General features: G+C 38.1%; 1 protein-coding gene and 1 pseudogene across 2 annotated transcripts; one reads left to right on the top strand and one right to left on the bottom strand.

Moving 5' to 3' along the window:
• Window positions 1–1,627: 1,627 nt before the first annotated feature.
• On the top strand, window positions 1,628–2,493 carry LOC311182642 (olfactory receptor 52A1-like; annotated as a pseudogene). The gene has a single exon. The product of its transcript is annotated as an olfactory receptor 52A1-like (transcript).
• A 4,435-nt stretch (window positions 2,494–6,928) lies between these two features.
• LOC311179903 (olfactory receptor 52K1-like) lies at window positions 6,929–7,873 on the bottom strand (the record flags this gene model as incomplete). Its single annotated transcript, XM_084247516.1, has 1 exon — window positions 6,929–7,873. One exon carries the CDS (start codon window positions 7,871–7,873, stop codon window positions 6,929–6,931), a length of 945 nt encoding a protein of 314 aa, XP_084103642.1.
• Window positions 7,874–11,179: the final 3,306 nt, after the last annotated feature.

The following is an 11,179-nucleotide window of genomic DNA, read 5'->3' as shown; positions in this document are numbered from 1 at the left end:
GAATAGTTAGATTAATTTTGGTTGACTATGTGCTGGAGAGCAGATTTCTAGTTGTCTAGCATCTGGCCTTGGAATGATTAAAGCAGAGGGATATTGTCTGGAGTGCACGGAGCAAAGGCATGACTCTGTATTCATTAATTTAAATATCAAAAACATGCTATTAGCTGGAGCTATCTCTAAGAATTGGCTAACTGAGCCAGAAAAGAGCAATCTCTCCCCATCCAGAAAGGTTTTTTAAGATGTCAAAATACCATAATATACAGAAAATGATACAGCTATAGATTTAGTATATAGGTATATAATATATTATAACGATAATATATAATGCAATGAAATTACATATGTATATGAGCACATATATAGTATTCATGGTATGCTAACACTATATAGAAGAAAAGTTATGATAACTAATCATTATCACCTATAATAGTGAGATGAAAGCTAAATTTTACTTTTATCTTTATATTATCAGGCAAATTATAAATACTTACCTAGGTCATTTTGGGTTATTTTATACCCATTTTATTTTTTTAATTTTAATTTTTTTAAAGATTTATTTATTTATATAAGAATCAGGGTACAGGCCAGATGCATGGGAGTGTGAGAGGATCCACCAGAGACAGAGTGGGGAACAGAATAGGCAGACTGATGAAATACACTGCTGAGGGGAGCAGTGGGCGAGACAGGAGAGGTTTGCTGCACCATGTGGGTTCATCAAAACATTTACGCTACAGAAGTTATATAGTAGGCCAGTTTTTGTTTTTTTACTTTCTTATCTTAATTTGTGGTGCCTTTATATTCATTGACATTCTATTTTCTCAACTTTGTCTCCTCTAAGATCTGTGATACTTATATCTCTTCCTACCCCCCTTCTGCTTACACATCTACTTTGAGAGCTACTGCTTGAGAATTATATCAGTGAGTGGAATGTGCTCTACAACTGCTAATAAAGAATATAACCTCCACATCACTTCCAAGAATCTGCAAAATGGCCAGCTCACAGACAAGTCAACCAATATTTTTTGAAAGAACAAACATACTCACAACTTCTTTTGAGAATCAATTCCTAAGATTTGCGTAGAGGTGTTTTGCTTCCTGAACCAGGGAAAATGAGAAGACAGGGAAAAGACAACACTATCTGGTAAATCTGATCTTTGAACAAATTAACAAGGTTATAGGATTGAAGCTCTAGACTCTAATTTCAAGTGTCACAGAGGAATTTCACCTAACCTGAAATGTGTCTGAAGTTTGGAATTGGATATAGACAAATATATAATCATATCATGTGTGATACCATTTCAGAACATTCTAAAGATCAGCAAGATCAATGAACTTAGATCATAATTTCCATTGCCACAATTCCTAGTTGATAAACACTGGATCATTTTCCTAATCCACAAATACCTGCAGTGGCTTTGGGAAAAGATATCAAAGGATTCTACTCAGATGCTTACTTAAATTGATTCCAAAAGATTCAAGGACACTTGACACATTCTCCATCAAGGATTCTTATGCTCTAGAATTCACTTCTTCCTTCCTATTCATATATATATATATATATATATATATATATATATATATATCAAGCGGTATCAGAATCAGTGGTGAGAAAAGATTTACCAGTCTGATGGAATCCACCAACATGTCATATCTGAACCCCAAAACAGTGATCTTGATTGGAATCCCTGGACTAGAGCATGTGCAGTTTTGGATTGGGTTTCCATTCTGTGCTGTGTTCTTGGTGGCGCTAATGGGAAACATCTTCTTGCTAATCATCATCCCTACAGAGCGCAGTCTTCACCAACCCATGTACATATTCCTGGCTGTCTTGGCTGTGACTGACCTAGGTCTCTGCCTGGCCATTGCTCCCAAAATGTTGGCCATCTTCTGGTTTGACTCCTGTTCCATGGCATTTGATGCTTGCTTAGCACAACTCTTCTTCATCCACGCGCTGCAGGGTATGGAATCTGGCATCCTGCTGGCCATGGCCTACGATCGCTACATTGCCATCTGTAATCCTTTACGACACACATCCATCCTCACATCTTTCTTTCTAGTTCAGATGATACTGATGGTGGCAATCCGGGCAACAGTGCTTGTTGGGATTTTACCCATTCTACTCAAACGATTGCATCTTTTCCACTCTGTGGTTATTGTTCATTCTTATTGTGAACACATGGCTGTGGTCAAGCTGGTTGCAGAAGATGTCCGTGTTAACAAATCATTTGGGCTCTTTGTGGCCTTTGCTATTCTAGGTTTTGACATGATCTTTATCTTCATCTCCTACTTTCTGATTTTTCAGACTGTTTTCCGTCTTCCCCAGAAGGAGGCTCGACTCAAAGCATTCAACACGTGCACTGCCCACGTTGTTGTCTTTATGGAGTTTTATATCCTTGCCTTTTTTTCCTTCTTCAGCCACCGCTTTGGTCACGTGTCACCTTATACCCATATCCTCTTGTCTACCATCTACCTGCTGGTACCCCCTGCCCTTAACCCAATAGTCTATGGTGTGAAGACAAAAGAGATCCGTAGGAGGGTTGCTCAAATTTGTGTTCTGCAGCCTGAAACCCAGGAGTGACCCCAAAATAATGCCATATAGGAATATATATATATATATATATATATATACATGTTTAAAGAAGAAATATTTTATACTCTATTTTGGTGAGATTTTGATATTATGATTTCCCTAAAAATTATATTTCCAAAATATGAGCAATCGAACATGAGCTAAACATTGGTCAAAAGTGTATGTGGGGGCCTTCCCTGGTGGCGCAGGTGGTTGAGTGCTGCACTGTGAAGCTGTCCACAGCCTCTGCAGCGCCGGTTCAGTCCCAGCTGGCCAGCGAGGGTCCCACATGGCGTGGCAGACCTCTCCTATCTCGCCAGCTGCTCCCCTCAGCAGTGTATTTCATCAGTCGTCCTGTTCTGTTCCCCGTTTTGTCTCTGGTGAATCCTCTCACCCTCCCCCACGTCTGACCTGTACCCTGGTTCTTGTATAAATAAATAAATCTTTAAAAATAAGTATATGTGGGTGTGTCTGTGTGTATTACATATATATATTATACACACATATACACATACAATAAATTATTATCATTGCTCCATCTCTCTTTTCCTTTCTTCTATTATCTTTTATTTTTGCATCCTTTCTGCCATCATCTTTTCTGCTTTTTCCTTTCCTCTTTGTTTATATACTTATTGTGTCTTTCCACATACCTGGAGGCAGTTTATCCTTTGAATATGTAACAGTGAGAAGATGTATTCTGTGGTTTCAAAAGTTCATGGTATATTGTTGAAATAAAAATATTGAACAAGTGTAATTTAATGTATTTTAGTCCATGTTGAGGTAAAAAAAAAAAAAACTCCAAGAAACTAGTGTGTATTTTAGAAGGGATCAAGAAGACCACATATTCAAACTCAGGGCAAATATAAGTAATAGAGTTTACTTAAGAAACGAAATCATATTCACCTTGACTGCAAGGTTTTAAAGCATTATCACTAGAACTCATGTAGATATGAGAAAGTATAGGCTGGGTATGTGAATTTAAATTCCTTGAACAGGGCCTCCCTTGGTGGCGCAGGCGGTTGAGCACTGTGCTGTGAAGCTGTCCGCAGACTCTGCAGCGCTGGTTCGATTCCCGGCCAGCCGACAAGGGTCCCACATGGTGCAGAAGACCTCTCCTGTCTTGCCACTGCTCCCCTCAGCAGTGTATTTCCTCAGTTTGCCTGTTCTGTTCCCACTCCGTCTCAGATGAATCCTCTCACCATCTCGCGCATCTGGCCTGTACCCCTGTTCTTGTATGCATGAATAAATAAATCTTAAAAAAAAATAAATTCCTTGAACACTTGTTTTATGAAAAACTTGCTTATCTTTGCCTTTACCAACGATAAAAATACACAAATGATTCTTCAGTAGGAAATTATGTATTAATATCACAGTTATCTGATACATATCTGATACACAGTCACAATTTTATTTAAATGAACAGAAATTGTCCTTTTATTAGGTAAGTGAATGATTAAACTTTTCATAGTTGCCATTGACTAGCATTGCTATTTTCTTTTTATAAATTTAATTTATTTTTAAATGGAGATAACATTAGACAATGAAAGGAAAAAATCCAAAATATTGTACTCAGCAAAATATTGTACTGATACTGTGCATTGTCAGAGCTAGTGGTGCTTGGATGAAATGTAATTTCTGCTAAGGGTACTTGGGAAAAAAATGTAAGAAACACATCTCCAAATTGCTTTAATGAAGAGTTAGAAATATGAGTGTTTATCCAGGTATATTCATTTCTTATTGTTAGATAGTAACTCACCTTCCCAATACTTCTTACATGTTCCTCTCGTGGATGGACTATGCCCCGAGTTATGGAAGTGTTTTGATAGAGTCATGGGAATCCATTAGCATGAACAGGGACTATCTACAGATAACTTATTGATCAAACTGTGTTCAGGTGGACAGATTTTAAAGAAATATAGCTAAAAAGAAAAAAAATCAGACATATGCAAAAAATAGGTAGGTTAGAGTAGTCACATTATTTCATGTTCCTTTATAATCTCACAATGAAACACAGTAGGGTGAACCATAGACTGTATTCCAGGGAAAGATACCCAACACTCTAGGAAATAAACCTTTTACAAGAAATAAGACATTGGCACCAGATGCCAACTAGTATAAGCTGTGTAAGAATTCTAAATTAAAGTGCATAGAAGAACAACTGGAAAACCAGCTTTCCAGTATATGGAGAATTTGTAGATTACCTGGTCCACTTGAAAGTTGAATTTTGCTGCTGTCTTTTCTACTACAGGTGGTAGGAAACCATTCTTGGTTTCCCAGGCAGGCAACATAGTGCTACAAATCATTTTCTTTTTTATAATCCTGCTTGTCTTCACCAGAAATACTAAGACTTATTGGATGCAGTTCCTTTCTCAGACTACAATAATTTAACTAATAAGAATATTTTGTAGGATTAGAATTTTATTTAGATCATTTTATTTTATTTTTAAAAAGATTTTATTTATTTATACGAGAGCTGGGGTACAGGCCAGAGCTGCATGAGGGTGAGAGGATTCACCAGAGGCAAAATGGAAAACAGAACAGGCAGACAGACTGAAAGCACTGCTGAGGGGAGTAGCGGGCGAGACAGGAGAGGTCTGCTGCACCGTGTGGGTATTTCCCTGGCTGGCCGGTAATCGAACCTGTGCTACAGACGCTGCTGACAGCTTCACAACACTGTGCTCAACCCACTGCACCACTGGGGAGTCCCTAGATCATTTTAGTAGAAAGTTACACAAAGAATAAACCAAAGGCATTAGATTTTCAAAGAATAAAATGTAGCTGTGCCCTAGTGGACTATCCCACTCTTCAAACAAGAGTAGAAGCCCTTGGAAGAAGGTATGTTCAATTCTCCTGCAACTATCTGACCTAAACACAAAGAGGACACAAGATTGCTTCATGTGTTCAACCATTTAGAAATGTATTTATTTTATTTTAACTCAATACCTATATGGTACATGTAGTATGAAAGACTCTGAAATATGAAAATAATGTGTCTTCAATAAATTTTATCAAGGAAAAGTTTTGAAAGAAGATAAAAAAACATGGCTATTGTCATCCAGAGCTGACTTAAAAAAAGTATTTTATTATTATATCTTTGTTAATTTGGGGGCTGTATTCGATTTCTCCCCTCCCAGGTAATCCCTGTAGTTCTGCCACCACCATAGCATAGTGATCCATCACCATAGTCGCTGTGCTCTTCCCTCCCCTGTTCTAACCCCTCTCCCTCCTCTTCCCCTGCCATGTGCCTTAGATCTATGGGAAGCTTGCAAGTTTTGTCTTCTTTCCTGACATTTTGTTTGGTTTCTCTATGTTCTGCTTATAACCGAAACCAAGCCCTGACTTTTGACTCTACTATCAGTTGTGCATGTAAAAAATAAGCAAAAATATCTTAATTATCTAAACTAATTGTCCTCATCATATTAATTTGGATAGTAATACATCTTAACAGAATGTTGTATGAACATAAGAGTTTAAAATGCATAGAACAAAATAACAAAGCTTAAAAGAAAGTTGTTACCGCTGTTAAAATTATTTGCAATAACAATGAGGACAGGTGTTTGCTTCGGCAGCACATATAATAATAACAATGAGGACAGCCATAAAAATGTGTAATACAAAATGCAATTATTGTTTTGATAGCTACTTCAAATGGGATTTTCTAATTGATCTTACTTGGGCATTTGATATGTGAACAGTTATGAACACATAAAATAGTTGTCAAGCATGGGTTTCAAAGTGTCACATACTGTATCTCTCTAATGGATCCCCCACATTATTATATGTTTATTTGCTGCCACCAGCTCATGCCAGTCCCAGCCTGAGCTGGTGCTGACTGCTGACTCCCAGAAATTCAAAGAAGAGTCAGCTCTGGCAGGAGCTGAACATTACCTATGGGTAGCCAGACCACATTCCTCTCTACTGGCAGGATCCCCTTCTCTGAGGCAATGTCAGGTGAAAGAAAAGATGTCCAGGTTAATAATAGTTGTCACTCCTTATACTCTAGGATGTTGTCATATGCATCCCAAGAATATATGTCTAAAATCATTACCATACTTGAAAAAAATTACCTCCAATTTATACTATGTGATGCTTTCAGATAAATAAAATTAATAAAATTTTACTATTTCATTACTTGTATAATAAGCATTTGGGGGAGGTTGTGGTCATGAGGGTTTCATAACAAATCCTGACAGATAGAACATGCTCTAGTTATATCCCCAGGCTGAATGATACATTCTCTTTCCTTGGTTATTTCTTCCCCCAAAAGCCTCTAATCTGACAAGACTTAGCTCCACCTCCAACCTGACATGATTTCTAACTCTATATTGGTATGTGTCCTGTCCACCTCAGACAGCTACCTTAGCATATACGACAGTGGAGGAGCCGAAACACCCACTCCCGCATTTGCTTGGTCCGTGCTGCATAAATCAAGGGGTTGACCATGGGAGGCACCAGGAAGTAGAGATTATCAATGATGATCTGCAAATGGGGAGCCAGCTGGTAGCCTAAGATCTGTGCCAGGACAGAGAAGACAACAGGAGAATAAAAGAGAGCAATGACACAAATATGAGAGCCACACGTGCTGAGAGCTTTGGCTCGTGCCTCCCAAGAGGGTATCCGAAAGACAGCATGAAGGATCAGCCCATAGGACAAAATGATAAAAAACAAATCAAAGCCCACAGACAATACAATAACTATGAGACCATAGACAATGTGCTCAGAGATGTCACCACAGGCTATCTGCACCACTGCCATGAAGGCACAGTAGGAGTAAGCAATGACTTGAGTTCGGAAACTTTCCAGGCTTCTTGTCAGGATGGGAGCTGGGGTCAGGATTGCCACTGCCCTCGCCAGGATAGCCAGTCCCATCTTCACCAGCATGTTGTTAGCGAGGATGGTTGTGTATCTCAGAGGGTACCAGATAGCTACAAATCTATCAAAAGCCATGGCCAGGAGGATTCCAGACTCCATGACATAAAAGGAAGGGATGAAAAACATCTGTGTGAGGCAGGCATTAAAGCTGATCTCTTTGGCATTCATCCAGAAGATAGCCAGCATGCGGGGCACTGTGACACTGACCAGGGACAGGTCAACAACAGATAACATGGCCAGGAGAAGAAACATAGGTTCATGAAGACTTTTTTCCACGCGGATGATACATAAGATGGTGACATTGCCAATGACTGTAATGACAAATGCCAAGAAAAAAGGCAAAGAAAACCAGCCATGGAAAGATTCCAAGCCAGGAATTCCAGCCAGAACAAATATCAAAGGCTGAGGAATGGAGCTGTTGCAAGAGGACATCCCTAAACTAAGCTCCTTGAGATCTGATTCCTAGGGAGAAAAAAAAAAAAGAGACATTTTAAAATCTCTGCATCCTCTGCATCTAAAATGCTGGGCATTATAGTGGTTTATGGGCATGATCAGGATGATCATAATTGTAAAATCAAATGAATACTTCAGCTATTTGAGGTAAGGAGGGAGATAAGCCCAGATTTTTATGTCTGCAAGAGGGAGAAGCAGTCTCAGGGATAAAATCTACTGTATTTGGTAAAAAGTCATAGCTGAATGACAAGACAGATCTCCTGAAGGTAACCTGATATAGTGAAAAGAGCAAGGTCTTTGAGATAGCACATGTCTGGTATGCAGCTTCAACCCTGCCACATACTTGATTTGATTTGACTAAGTTGTTAAAGACTTTGAGCCTCATTTCCTCATTTTAAAGTGTGACGAAACTTACTTTGCAAAACCTGCAGTTCAGATTATTAAATTCCAACGTTGTATAAAATAGGCAATACTCCTGAATCCTTTGGTGCCCTACCAGTGCAAATTTTCTTCTATTTCTATGGAGTTCAAAGTTTAAGTGAGTCATGCAAATAATTATGTGATTTTTTTTTTGCCTTGTTTGTTTCTTGTACAGAACTGTTAATGGGATAATGAATAGTCTTGAGTTGATACCATACAAATGGCTATTTGATGGCATTGATAATATTTTCCCCACAAAGATTCATTATGTGCTCGAGGGGGAAAAAAAGAGATTTCATGTTGTTAGATACAGCCAAATGCATGATGCTGAAATATTTGAAAGTTACAATTAGTTCAGTAGGGGAAAGGAACTTTTCACAAACGCAAACAGAGAAGACAGCCCTATGAAACCAGGAGCCCACTGTTACTGGTTCAGTTTCTGAGAGAAACTGAATAATTGTCAACAGTACTCAGGAGAAAAATTCTCCATGCAGTCATAATATTAGACCATTATTAGAGATCTAAGCAACATGATAATGTTTTGACTGAGGCATCAGGAACAAATGTTAGGAACAACTATATCAACATTAGTTATAAGTAAAGACACCACCAATTTAAGTATAAAGATTGGAAAGATACTTATTACTCTTATGGAATGACACTGAGCATTCTAAAGAGCGTAGATTTTATCCATAGCCTTACAAGTACTGGTGGCAGTGGTATTTATAGGAAAAGAGTTGAGACTCTTTTTCTTACGTAATTTTTTTATCCCAGGATTTTCTACTCTTTACCTCTCCCTCCTTTTCTTCTTTTTCATAGAGAAATACCTGCAGATGGTTTTGAGTGTAGTCACAGTGGACTGGGACCACTTGAGAAGGAAGATTTGCTGATGTCCAGAATAGATGGTGTGTGTAAGCTGGAGGCAGATTTGTGCCACTTTATCCTGGATCTCCTGGGTCCCTAGAGGCTCTCTGGCAAAGTGTTTTGTATAGCTTGTACATTCTGGGGAACAAATCCTAGAGCCAATCACTGGTCATTGAGGATAGTATCTATGGACGAGAGCTGGTGTTTAGGAGGACTTCTGTTTTTCTTTGTTGAGGAAACATTGTTTTATAACATTGTACATGATTTAGGAGAATAGGTTCACACATAGTTTTCTCAGATGTATGTTACCACACCACCCTCAACATCCAAACACCCATAGTCCTTTGCCCTAGACCATTGTTCCCCCTCCCCACTTTGTCCCCACCTCAGACCTCCCTGCCCCCAGCAGTCTTATTTGTAGGATTTATTTTGGTTTATTTTTGTCAGTGCATTTCTGGTAACTGAATTTTATGAATTCTTTCCTCTATATCCCACATATGAGTGAAATCATTTGTATTGGTTCTTCCTTCTGACTTATTTCACTTGGCATAATCCCCCGTTTCTCTCCATATTGTTGCAAATAGCAAGAATTCATCTTTTCTTTAATAAGTGAAGACTAAGTGTGCCATTGTGTATATATACCACATATTCTTTGTCAAGTCATCTGCTGATGAATATTTAGGTTGTTCTCATAACTTAATTATTGCAAATAAGACTGCAATGTACATAGGAATGCATATTTCCCTTCAAATTAGTGTTTTTGTATTCTTTGGGTAAATACCTGGGAATGAAATCGGTAGATGAAATAGACGATTTAGTTTTAATATTTTGAGGAAATTCCATACTGTTTTCCATAGGGGCTGGACCTGTCTACTCTCCCATCAGCAGTGTATGAGGGTTCTTTTTTCTCCACACCCTCAACATTTGTTGTTTCTGTTGGGTTTTTTTTGTTTGTTTGTTTGTTTTTTTGGATATGGCCTGTTCTCTCTGGGATGAAGTGATATCTCATTGGGGTTTTTAACTTGCATTTCCCTTATAATAAGTAGTGTTGAGCATTTTTCATGTACTGTTTGCCATCTGCATGTCTGCTTTGGAGATGTGTCTATTTAGTTCTTCCATCCATTTTTTTGATTGGGTTCTTTGTTTTGTTGAATTGTGTGAGTTCTTTGTAGATATAGAATATCAGTTCCTTGTCAGATGCATTATGTGAAAAATGTTCCCCATTCAGTAGGGTATGTTTTTGTTTTAGTGATAGTTTCCTTCAATGTGCAGAAGTGTGTTAACTTAACATAGTCCCACTAACTTTTTTTTTTATTATTTTCCATTTCTTTTGAGTTTAGCCTTTTATTTTTTAAATTGAAGTAACCTTGCATTATATCATTATATAAATTTCAGGTATGCATGAATATTTTTTAAATAAATTTTATTTTTATATTCCCCATACAATTGCAACACCCTTATTTTGACTCCAATTCCTCCCCTCCCCGCCCCCCACCCTCCATAGAGTGTCTCTGGTTCATAGTTTTTTGTTGATTTTGATTTTCACTTTCTTATAGTTATTCATTTTCCTGGTCCCTTATTTAAGTTTTCTAGTTCCTGCTATGAGTGAGACCATCCGGGATTTTTCTTTTTCTTTCTGGCTTATTTTGCTGAGCATGAGCCCTTCCAGCGCCATCTATGTTGCTGCAAATTGCATGTGTTTATCTTTTTTGAATGCTGAGTAATATTCCATGGTGTATATGTACCACATTTTCTTGATCCAGTCATCTATGTTTGGGCATTTGGGCTGTTTCCAAAGCTTAGCTATTGTAAACAGTGCTGCTGTAAACATAGGGGTGCGGGTGCTCTTTGGAATTGATGTTTCTGTGTCCTTTGGGTAAATACCTAGGAGTGGAATTACTGGATCATATGGAAGCTCTATGTTCCACTCACTTATTTTTGCTTTGTTTTTCTTGCCATTAAAGTCAAGTCCTCAAATACATCTTGAAGCCAGTGTTGTGG

Source organism: Talpa europaea, assembly GCF_964194135.1.
Source record: "Talpa europaea genome assembly, chromosome: 1".
NCBI classification, from domain to species: Eukaryota; Metazoa; Chordata; class Mammalia; order Eulipotyphla; family Talpidae; genus Talpa; species Talpa europaea.
This window is presented reverse-complemented; position numbering and strand designations above follow the sequence as displayed.